This window comes from Perca flavescens, chromosome 17, assembly GCF_004354835.1.
Source record: "Perca flavescens isolate YP-PL-M2 chromosome 17, PFLA_1.0, whole genome shotgun sequence".
NCBI classification, from domain to species: domain Eukaryota; kingdom Metazoa; phylum Chordata; class Actinopteri; order Perciformes; family Percidae; genus Perca; species Perca flavescens.
Window position 1 is genome coordinate 16,625,640 of NC_041347.1, and position 11,962 is coordinate 16,637,601.

General features: G+C 37.2%; 2 protein-coding genes and 2 long non-coding RNA genes across 4 annotated transcripts; 1 reads left to right on the forward strand and 3 right to left on the reverse strand.

The window, feature by feature from the left end:
- Nucleotides 1–2,007: 2,007 nt before the first annotated feature.
- Nucleotides 2,008–3,147, reverse strand: LOC114571662 (uncharacterized). Its single transcript, XR_003694698.1, has 3 exons — nt 3,092–3,147; nt 2,882–2,960; nt 2,008–2,035 (listed from the first exon to the last, which is right to left on the reverse strand). It is a non-coding gene; the product is annotated as an uncharacterized LOC114571662 (long non-coding RNA).
- Nucleotides 3,147–3,702, reverse strand: LOC114571661 (uncharacterized). The gene is made up of 3 exons (XR_003694696.1): nt 3,601–3,702; nt 3,354–3,463; nt 3,147–3,164 (listed from the first exon to the last, which is right to left on the reverse strand). It is a non-coding gene; the product is annotated as an uncharacterized LOC114571661 (long non-coding RNA).
- A 1,384-nt stretch (nt 3,703–5,086) lies between these two features.
- Nucleotides 5,087–7,743, forward strand: LOC114572342 (zinc finger protein 511). The gene is made up of 6 exons (XM_028603936.1): nt 5,087–5,230; nt 5,619–5,843; nt 5,976–6,049; nt 6,644–6,845; nt 6,999–7,123; nt 7,535–7,743. The coding sequence occupies exons 2-6, from the start codon at nt 5,661–5,663 to the stop codon at nt 7,599–7,601; spliced, it is 651 nt and encodes a 216-aa protein (XP_028459737.1). The 5' UTR covers nt 5,087–5,230; nt 5,619–5,660; the 3' UTR covers nt 7,602–7,743.
- A 2,116-nt stretch (nt 7,744–9,859) lies between these two features.
- Nucleotides 9,860–11,483, reverse strand: LOC114572283 (homeobox protein MSX-2). The gene is made up of 2 exons (XM_028603855.1): nt 10,824–11,483; nt 9,860–10,361 (listed from the first exon to the last, which is right to left on the reverse strand). The coding sequence occupies exons 1-2, from the start codon at nt 11,179–11,181 to the stop codon at nt 9,955–9,957; spliced, it is 765 nt and encodes a 254-aa protein (XP_028459656.1). The 5' UTR covers nt 11,182–11,483; the 3' UTR covers nt 9,860–9,954.
- Between the last annotated feature and the right edge of the window lie 479 nt (nt 11,484–11,962).

The following is an 11,962-nucleotide window of genomic DNA, read 5'->3' on the forward strand; positions in this document are numbered from 1 at the left end:
AGTTAGATTTTCACAGAGAGAGAACTGTTCATTCCTTTTATTGGTCAGATTCAACTCAGGAAAGAACAGATAGTATCAGGACAGATTTCTTGTATTTAATCAAAGTAAAGTCTGATGAAGTGCCGGACACGTGGCTTTGCTGCTTTGTGAGAAAAATCTTTTATAGTCTTTTCTGCCACCAAAAAAAAAAAAAAACTAAATTACTGGTAAAACTAGATGGACTACTTTATTAGTCCAGAAGGAAAATTACATAAAATGAAGCTTTTACACTCATTTGAACTCTAGAATGCCCTTATTTAAGATCAGGCCTTCACAAGGTTGAATCCTTTCAACTGATAGACTACAGAGAAACAAACATACCTTGTCCACGTGGTTTGCTATTTCAAGCGCCTGGCCTCTATTTTCTTCTTGCTGCCAAACTTCTCATACTAAAAAGAAATTATTGTTTGAATTAGTAATAACAACCAAGAAGATCTCAGGTATATCAAATAATCTACTTCTTAAGGGAATTGTGTATCATCCACAAGATCAATGTCATTAATAGAGCTACATCTGCAATGACAAACTGTGAAAAGGAAAATAAGGAATCAAACCTCCTTGTTGTCGACCACCACAACCAGCTCCACTGTCCTGGATTTTCCTGTACGGTCTTTGGTCTGGGCTCTGCTTTTCTGAATAACACAAAAGGTATATTAGGTGGGTGTGCATGCATATGTGTCTGATATGGTTAGACAAAAGTTTTATAAAATAATAAACTTTATTTGTATAGCACCTTTCAAAACACTGTTGCTTATAAAATAAATGAATAAGATAAGATACAAACTGTAAAATAATTACAACAATTATTTTGATGCAAAAGTATTGAAATATGCAAAATGACGAATTATTGAAGCTAATAGTCACATCCTGTAATCATTTCCAAATATATTAAGATCTATTATGTCTCTATTCCTTGTTTTCTTGTTGTCTTGTCTATTTTTTTTTTTACCATGCGCCCCTTTATTCATTCACTTTGGTTTTGTGTTAATTTGTTACATTCAACTGAAGTGCAACTTGTAATTTTCAAATTATTTAAACTCTTTTTTTGGGTCTCATATTGTTAGATTTTTAAATATCAAGGAGAAAGTGCTTTTTATCATAAATCTGATGCAGATACGGAACTATGATACAAGAACTGTGTATCATTAGTAGTATTTTACTGCATATCCGTTCTTGCTTCTTTTTTTGCATACAGTTGTCAAAGGCAAGAATGCGGCACTAAATATTGGATATATATTGGATCAGCTTCAGGCTTCTAAGCCTGGTGTATTTCTGTATATGTCCACACTGTGTGTCTTTACCAGGCTGCTGAGCTGGAACAGTCCAGACGGACGAGGTCCGTGATCATAGTATGTGGTTGTGTTTCCATGGGAACAGGAGCTCCTCTTCCTCCTCAGGTGTTTGTAGTTGTAAACAGCATGAAGAACCTTGTCACTGTTAACTGCGGAGATCTGTCTGTCGTTCTGCTGCCCCGCCTCGGTGCCAGCCAGAGGTTCAATGAGGTACATTTGGTCCTGGAGACGCACAAACCCCTGTAGTGCAAAACAGGAACTTCAGAGTGGACAAAAAAAACGGTTTCTTTTCTCAAACAGATCTCAGTTTACCTTGTTTATCCTGTTTTCAAGTTTCCACAGATATTGTGACTAACAGACATGTATTTTATAGCAGACAGAAGGCAGCATTGCATGGCCTTTGTTGTTTGGGTTATAGGTTTTCAGAAATCGAGCTACATGCAGTCTTTATGGATGCTGAGAGACTGATCCTCTCTTTGGATTGGACACACTGGTCATGAGTCACAAAGGGAGACTTACAGTCTCAAATTACCACAGGCTTAATTAAATTTGGCACTCTACTTTGAGAAACAATAACTTTTTGTAATTAGAGATATAATGAAAAAAACTTGCCATCCAGAATTACTCACTTTATTCCTGAGCACAGTCCCACGCTGGCAGAGGAGTCATCTACCCCCAATGTGCCCATGGTAGTAGCAGTGGACCTGAAGAGACGTCTATTATTTGTCACAGACTCAATGGAGAGATTTCAACTCACTCTTTTGGGTTTTTTTTTTAAGCGAAGTGTAAAATGTGATCTAATTTGAAGAAGATAATATCGTATGTGCCACGGTTTCCTTATATGTCAATTCCTCTTCCACATTACACAAGAATTGCAGTGTCCCCTCTCATAAATAGGAACTTTGTAACTGAGAAACTATCATGTCATCTGCTATTTTGAAATGTTACGGGCAGGTATTGCATAAAATGCCCAAAACACAAAGTTTGTAGATAAAATGATGAAGATGACTGGGATCTGTATAATTAATTAGATATGTATGTAATTACTTTTGTGTTGTTATTTGAGTTGTACAGCCTTTAAAATCGTATCACATGTATTTGGTCAATACAGTAAATATATATGTGGGAAGATCTGCATTATATAAACCCTCTTTCTTATATTATCTTAACTCAAGAGTTCAGAGCTGTGATTTAACATTTTGAACTGACCACAAAATAACCACACCTGCAAAAAAAAGACCAAATATAGGAAACCAATGTAACAAAACCACTGAAACTTGGAGGTGAGGTGACACAGGATATCCTGTAGCCTACTTAACTCATTGCCTGCCTGTACAGGAAAATAAATCTTTGGTTGTATTACACTCATCTGGTTCCAGACCTCTGAATCATCCACATCTCCATTATTCAGTGATTCGAAATAAAAAAAAATAACAAAGCATTCATTTGAGGCTTATCTAATTTTCCCAACACAGGCATCTGTTTCTGATATAAATACAGGGATTATATTAATGTCAGCAAAATATTAGTGAAATAATGCAAAGACATACCCTAAGATCTGGAGTAGTTGTGACTTGGGTGCCCTGATCAGAATAGTGTGTCACGGAGAAGTTTTTCCCGACAAGGTCTCTGAAAAGAACATTTATTTATTTATTTTTAAATAATATTGACACATCAAGAATGAGAGTACAGTATGTGTGGACTCTGCACAATCAGAAAAAAATACAAAGCAGTGTTGCAAACATTTTAAGTTTTCTTACTTGTTCTTTTCCAGGTGCAGTGTGTAGTTTTGCCCTGCAATCGTCAAAGAGTACTGAGTACAACAGGGTATGTCTACACACACACACACACACACACACACACACACACACACACACACACACACACACACACACACACACACACACACACACACACACACACACACACACACACAGCAAAATACCCTTTAATGCATTCTTCAAAAAGTTAAAATTGATTTTTAAATAAACTCATCAAATGGTTCAGTAGAGTGTCTGTTACCTGATGTGTAGTGGCATCATTAATGCGAGATGAATCCTTCAGCCTCTGAGGTATCACTGTTTGGTACTTCATCACATGAGGAAGAGTCATCTCATTGCCCGCAATTATTCCTGAAAGTATCAGGGATATTTTACAAAAAAGAAAGAAAGAAAGAAAGAAAGAGTGAACGAGTGAAAGAAAGAAAGAAAGTAAAAAAAAAGAAAGAAAAGGAAGAAAGAATGAAAGAAAGAAAGAAAGATATTCGTACCCCATGAGGAGAAGAAAATCCATATAAATAACCCAGAATATGGCATGTTGCTCTACCGGACGGACTCTGACATTGTGTGCTTGGCAGTCTAAGGGAAATAGGCTCCTCAGCTCTCCGCCCCTTCTCTGCTGTGTAATATCCTGACAATTACCATTTGAGGTTGACAAACCACATGAGTCACAACCCGAGCCGTAAAAAGGTTGTTCTTTAAATTTGTGTAACGTGCTGGGTGAGTCAAAATTAAGTGATAGACATGATTGTACGGGGATTAAAAACGCGGTGATAAACTAGTCTACTGATAAACCTCGTTTAGAAAGTTGCAGTTAGTTAAAAGTCGGCTCTGTTTTATGGTCGGCTCTGCCCTCTATTTTCCCTCAATCTATTTCATTTCATTTCATTCAATTTCAGATTTTACTCGGCAGATTATGGGAAAGTCCTGATTTATTAAAAAATGTCCAGTAGCCTAATTGTAAGCCAACATCTACCCAATAGCAAATGACAGCAGACCAAATACAAGGGATCTTAGTGGCCTTTATCACCATCTACTGGTAAAATAGCGGAGCAGTCAGATTCGCTCAGACGGTGTTTTCATGTTATGAAAAAAACAACTGTATAATTCGATTCCTTTACAATTGAAACATATTAGCCTATCGAGTGACTCTTTGCCAGTTATTATCATGCAGCAGCGTAAATACATATTTTGGAGTGAGTTGTAGCCTATGTGTTAACGTTACGCTTCAAATGCGACACTTTTACTTTTATTTTTTATTTTATTAATTTCTTTATTAGGAATACAGAATAGGCCTACCAACAACAAGTTACATTTACAAATTCACTTCAAAGATAGAGCTTTTGCCTTGGGTCGAGCATATAAACCAAACCTAAGAGCTTACATAACAATTCAAAATAAATAAATAAAAACGAAAAGAAAAGGGCTATCTCAAATTAACTTAAGAGTCTCAAGTGAAGAAATCAATTTAAGGGCTTTTTGTCTTTAAGCTGTTTCAATGACTTACACAAGATATTTAGCTCATTCTTCCAATGGTTTAGGGAGGGTTTAGTCTTAAAATGTGCATTAATTGTAGGCTACTTTTACTTTTAAGGCAAGCTGTCTCTGTTTCCGGTTTTGTGGTTCTTGACCTTTTACAATTTTCATTGGTACAACCCTTATATATATGTCACTGGTACAACCCTATGGACACAACAACCATGGACAGTATATAAACGGATACAACCGGATAAAACAAGCTGCGACATCGCGTTTCTTTTGCTAAATTGGTAAAGTTAGTTGAAAAGACAAATAGCCTACACTATGTGCTTGCACACGGACGAGTCAAGTTTATATTGCTCGTTTGTGGTGCATAATATCAAACAAATTAAATAAAGTTACCAATTAATTAGCATCCTGATGTGGATATAACTTTTCCAAAGATTATTGTAAACTGTCTCTGATTATGTTGCGTATGTTCGGCCAGTTGGTGGCGGTAACGCATCATTTCCTTTTTGACAAAAAAAAACCCATTATGACGTCGTCATTTCGCGACAACTACTACAACCCAAACTCTTCGCGGCTAACGTTACCTTGTATATATGTCAATGAACGTTACAGTCGAGAAAGAGTACTTTTAAGGTAAGTTACATATTTATGTATACTGAATTATACGCTGCTATACTGCGTTTGTACCGGTTAGGACTCATAGTATTCACTACAACGTCGCGTTGTAGCAGGGTTAAGTTAGTTAGTTATCTAGTTATGTTATGCTTTATTTCTGTGTCATGTCAAACGTTTTGGCCCATCCCACATGGGATTACAAGACACCACAAATTTACTTATTTAACAAACATCTTCCTGTCGCATATACAAATCATTCGGAGAAATACATGAATACAAATATGTACAAATAGGCACATATGTATAATGTATATACACGTACACACATACGTGTTCAAATGTGTGTTGATCATATGTCTAGCTATGTCAATGGTGTTGATGCCTGCGCACCGTGTTCTCGTTCTAGCACGTTACGGTACCTATAACAACCGATGACAACTTGGAAACGATGCTACAGCAGCCAGAATTGGTCCGACTTCTGACAGATGGACATTTATTATTAAAAAACTGCGATGAAGACTGTTTGACAGGAATCCAACAGGAGCCGAGGCAGAGTGTGGACGAGGAGGGAAATCCGTTCAACTTCACCCCGCAGCTCATCCACCTGCACAAGGACCACGAGTTCTTTGAGGTAACGTTAATATAGCAACAACAAATGGAACCGACTGATCGTTTACTCATTCTGCTGAAGCCCTTGGATAACGGTCACATTTAGCTAACCAAGTAGCCACCATAAAATACTGCATGTGAATGTTGTTAACAGGATGGGGATATTCACAGACACATGTATCTGCAAGACCTCTACATCTCAGAGGCTGACGGCAAGCCACCACTCAGGTATTTAAATCAAGTTATATCAATTCGTGATCGAAGTTTTAGCTTTTGTAATAACGTTAGCTTGTGTGTGGCTGTGGTACAGAATTGGGCTGCATTCAGTTAACAAATTTAGCTACATTATTTAGCCCATTTAATTACAGGGCAGATAATGTCCTTCACTGAAAAGCAGTTCCTGAACTCATTAAAATATGTTTTAACTTCATTTTAGAAGAAAGTACCACAAATGGATTATACATTGACATGTATTGAAATCATCTTACCCAATTGACCATCACATTGTTACTATTGAGGTAGTGTGTTAAACAAATGTTGACATTGACCAATATATCACTCATTTTTATATGACTAATTTTTGTCAGGCGTTTGGTACTATTTTACAGACTAAACTGATTAGTTAAAATAAAAGGACTGAGTGCAAGTTTTTGTAGAATTTAGCACTTAGATAGTCTATTAGTCTTGACCAGTTATCTCCAGAAATAGGGCAAATAAACCACCAAAACCCCTAACACCAAACAACAAAGTTAGCTAACAGCTGTGGATTCTTCCCTTTTTAACTTTAGCCCATTGTAATGACCTCCTTTTGTCTTTTCTCAGCGTGTCAGAGTTTGCCTGTCACATTTCTGGCTGCAGTGCAGTCTTCAGCACTTTGGAGGAGTATGAGCACCACTACAACTCCCTTCACAGACATGTGTGCTGCTCTTGCCGTCGCTCCCTGCCAAGTGCCCGGCTCCTAGACATTCACATTCAGGAGTGGCATGACTCTCTTTTCACTATCCTTGCCCAGCGGCAAGATTTGGTGAGCTAAAGTCTAAGGTTGTGTAATTTCCCACGACTCTTTATTGTCTTGATCTTAAGCTGTAAATAAAGTGAAATATTCTAAACATTCATTGAAGATTAATACTGAGTTTTTATTTTTATTTTTTCCTGATTCTTCCTTCACATTTTTCAGTACCAGTGTTTGGTGGAGGGCTGTGGACAGAAGTTCAGGACTAGTAAACACAGGAAAGACCACCTCATCAGAATTCACAAGTATCCTCCAGACTTCAGATTTGACAAAACCAAAAAGGACAGAGGGTAAGACTGCATATTTGGTCCATTAGATGGCAGCAAAACCTCAGTAGGTGTATTTCTCTGCAAGGTTTCAGTCTAGAAGAGTCCATGTTTATTACAGTAAACACAATTTATGCCTCTGAATTGAAATTCTTGAGTTGAAACTGTTTATATTTTTACTCGGCTATTTCATAGTCTCTTGTTAACAAAATAGTTATAGACTGAGATTCTCTTGGCTGCTTTATTGAAGCCAGTCTGTAACTTTTAGTGAACTTTCTTTCAAAAGCTCAGCTACAGTGTGAATTGCTTAAAATGCATATTTTGTATCATTGTTCAGTCCCAACTAACAGTAAAATGGCTTAAATGAGTGTTAAATAATTATATTTTCATTAAGTACCCTTGTATGTGTATTTCTAATAATGTCTTTGTTAATAGAACCCGACAGATGAAGAGACAGCAGCAGAAAGATACAGCCATGGAGTTAGTGGGACGATGTATGTGAGTCTGAGGGTGTGAGTGAGGTTATGTGTGATGTGCTGTCCCACCAACTCGAGCAAGGAGAATCCATGGAGACGCATGTGTCTGAGGAAGAAGCTGCTCGCATGGCAAAGTCAGCCTCTACTGAGGAGCACGCAGATCTTTCTGAGGCAGCTCAGTGCACGGGGAGTACAAGCACGGAGCCACTAAAACCACGATACTCCTACAGGTTAGTCTTTACAAAAGTACTGGATATTCTCAGGCAGTTTGAGCCCTGTACTTAGAGAGACTGTCAGCCATTTTCAAAATGTTTCAAGGTTAACTCTGGATATTAAAGATTCTAGTCTTAAGGCAAAACTTGTGCAATTATGTAATTAAGCAAATTGTAGGAAGTTTTTTTCTAGCATTTAAATGCAATATTATATAATTAAAATGAATGTGAGTTGATATCTTCATATTATTCACTACAGTTTTTTACAAACAATGTGACATACAAAACAACAGCCGTGTTCTTGTCTCTCAGGGTCCCCACAACCGTGTGCTTCGGTCACGGCTCTGTCCGAGGCTTCAGAGGGCGGCGAGGAAGGAGGAAATGAAACACCAGAACTCTGTTGTCTGTCCTTTTTTAAGATAAAAAAAAACTATACACTTGTCTAATGAATATATTTACTCTCATATGTATCCTTTTCTTCAAATAAAATGTTTTTTTAGTTTTGTGTGTGTGTGTGTGTGTGTGAGAGAGTGTGAGAGAGTGTGAGAGAGTGTGAGAGAGTGTGAGAGAGTGTGTGAGAGTGTGTGAGAGTGTGTGTGTGTGAGAGTGTGTGTGTGTGTGAGTGTGTGTGTGTGTGAGTGTGTGTGTGAGTGTGTGTGTGATGGAAGATTTTGGAAGAGAAAAATAAGACGGATGTCAGAATTTACATAATAGATTTTAATAATTGTACAAAACATCTTTTTACCCATCAGATATAAAATACACTGTTCATTAATGACTGATGTGAGTATCAGTCATGTTTAGGATTTTGAGTTTTTTCATAAATTGCTGACTTATTTACATTTAGTAATGCAACTGGACTATTAAGAGCTCTTTGAACATATGTGCAAAGAAGTTGTCCTTTTGAGGTAATGTAAAAAAAATTATACACTTTTTATATTTATATAGCTGATTTCTATTTTTTAAACTGGGAAAATTATTAAGAAGTTAGAAACAGAAATTGTGTGGTTTAGGTATTAAATAGTAAATTCACCTTAAAAGGTCTCATGGTTTATATTAACATGAAAAAGGTCACTGGTGTTGCCAAAGGGTAAACCCATTTTTAAAGATAAAACTATAAACTTTTATGGACATTTGATTTCATTGCAAAGGTGATAAAAAGGCACTAGTCTCTTTTTGTTATTGATTATGAGCTATTGTTGATGACCAACTAGTTATAATTATGGATGTACTTTTGGACTGTTTTTTTGTTGTTAAATTTCCTTTTTATAGCCTCTGATTATAATTGTAGGTAGGTCTACAATACAAAAAAAAATCACACTTGTTTGGTAACTTTTTTTTCCTTTAAATTTAAATATATATATATATATATATATATATATATATATATATATATATATATATATATATATATATATATATATATATATATATATATATATATATATATATATATATATATATATGTATATATATATATATATATATATATATATATATATATATATATATATATATATATATATATATATATATGTATATATATATATATATATATATATATATGTATATATATATATATATATATATATATATATATATATATATATATATATATATATATATATATATATATATATGTATATATATATATGGCCTTTGGAATGGAAATAAAACGTCGTCACTTATTGTTGCTTTAAACCCAAAGCTATAGGCCTTTAAATAACCACGGTATCTCTGTTACATTAAATTCACTTTGACAGATATTTATGGAATAGCCTACCTCTATTTGAATGGAAAAGCTCACAATAGGCTAGCAATTGGTCCCGAAAATGAGCTCTGCAAAAAAAAAGATTTTACTGAATATACTGCAAAAATTACCATGTTAACAAATCATTTAAAAAAGCCAATCGAGTGAAATATTTCACTTGGTTTTGTCCCGCGTGTTCCTTAAATAAAGTGGTTATATTAAAATAGATTGTTCTACTAGCATAACTATTGTGTGAAAAATATGTTTCATTATATCGAAAAATATAACAATTAATATAAGATTTCAGACATGTTGACTCAAGATGGACATTTTCTTCAGTGTTGGTTATTTGCTGTATAGGCTAAGGCATTTTTAAAAGGCAGCTTTCCCAGCGATGCAGTTCAAAGGTAGTGAGGGTTAAGACAAGTAGTACATCCCATATGGTCCACTGAATAGTCCTGGGACGGTGAAGGCAGGCCTCGGTCCGTTCAGGGACCCGTATAGGGACGGTGAGCCCATGGGTGCGCTCAGGGGGAAGGGAAAGGCGAAGGCCGGCAACAGCGGCTTCGCGGCCAGCTTGAACTTCTCCAGCTCGGCCTCCTGCAGTCTTTTGGCCTTGGCCCTGCGGTTCTGAAACCAGATCTTGACCTGGGTCTCTGTGAGGCTGAGGGAGTTGGAGAACTCCGCTCTCTCTGCGATGGAGAGGTACTGTTTCTGACGGAACTTCCTCTCCAGAGAAAGCAGCTGAGAGGTTGTAAAGGGAGTTCTGGGTTTTCTGTTATTCTTGTGTTTCCGTAGATTACACGAGGTTGGGCTGGGATGTCCTGGAAAAATATTTAGAGACACATTATTGGAATAGAAAATGTTTTATCGATATTACTTTACTATATTGCCACTTTGCGTTACACATCATGCATGATACAAGTAAAGCCAAATCAGGGAAATATCTAACCGAATATATATGCAGGAGCTGTTATTTAAGGCAACGCTATCACATCTTAAAGTTTAAAAATCCATCCCCATCATCTCTAGATTTAAAGTCTGAGATAATTAAGGGACGATGGCTTTTTACATCGAGTTTCCTCATCAGTGCAGGCTACTACTGTAAAATACTTAGGGTATGAACTTTTTTGTATTTGCTGTGGTATTTCGTGCAAGGTTCTTCAATTAGTACAAACGTATGTCCATATGTATAATTTGGAGACAGTTTTACACTGTTGGAAAGTTTAAAAGTAGCGTATGTTTTACAGAATTAAGAAAGAAAGAGTAGGCTGTCCTACACTCACTTGGAGGGGATGCGTAAGGAGCCTGAAACCAGGGGCTCGTCTCCTTGTCGTTGAGGTCCACAGCCTCCGGATTGGACCGATAAAGTCCCCTCGGTGACGCACACTCGGTTTCCTCTGCCCGGGCGCAGCCTGCAGGCTCGGGGGAGTGGAGGCGTCTGTCCGGCGTCCTGTCTGATATGAGGGATTCCACACTGAAAGGCAGATTTAAACTTTTGGTTTTACACCTTCTGGTAGATGACAGGTCCAGCTCGTCAGTTCCAATGCCACCAGAGGTTCGGTCCTCTGGTGAGGTCTGAGTCGGAGCAGCCAAGGGCGGTGATCCCTGCGCAGGATTCATTACGCACGACTGAGGTGCCATACAACCAATTTTCCTGCCGCTCTCTCCGTTTCTGATTTTCTTTTTTCGTTTTCACTCGAACAAATCTGTTATTGCCCAGGGTCCTCCAATGTTCAGCAGCTGCGTGGTAAACTTAAGTGTTTACGCACGGACTTGCCTCTCCTTCAGTGAAGTGCCATTAGTTCCTCTCTCATCCTTCCGCCTGCCTATCAGACTGTCGATGTTCCCATGTGACTAGGCTGAAACGGTTTCTGATAGGTCAGGCTTGTGATGACAGTGTTGTGGTCCATTCCATGCGCCTGTGGTGCCTTGACAGATGTAAACCTCCGATCAGCGAGTTTTGCGGAATTCGGAATCCCCAAAGTAAAAAAAAAAGTCCTCCTCCACCCTCCACCCCTCTACCACCACTGTCCCTCTATCTCCCTTCACACAGACTTTTTGTTGTTGGACCTTTCCAGCTGTGGACTCCTACATCAGCACCATCTTCCTCCCCAGTCACTGGTATCATGGGTTTAATTTGTGCATTGCAAGAAATTGCAACATAACATCAGTGACTGACTGCATGGATATATCAACATTTCAGTGCACAGGTCCAGGTCTGAATATTGCCAGAAATATTTAGGCTAATATATTGTTTAATATTGATAATATAAATCATATCTTGTTTATAAAATGTGGAATTGGTTGACAGTGTAATACATTGTATGTGTAATGTAAAATAATGTATGTTAAATATTCTTTGATAAAATTATTTGTTTAAGTAAACAGCCTTCTGAGTAAGTTTGCATAGTCATATTGGTGC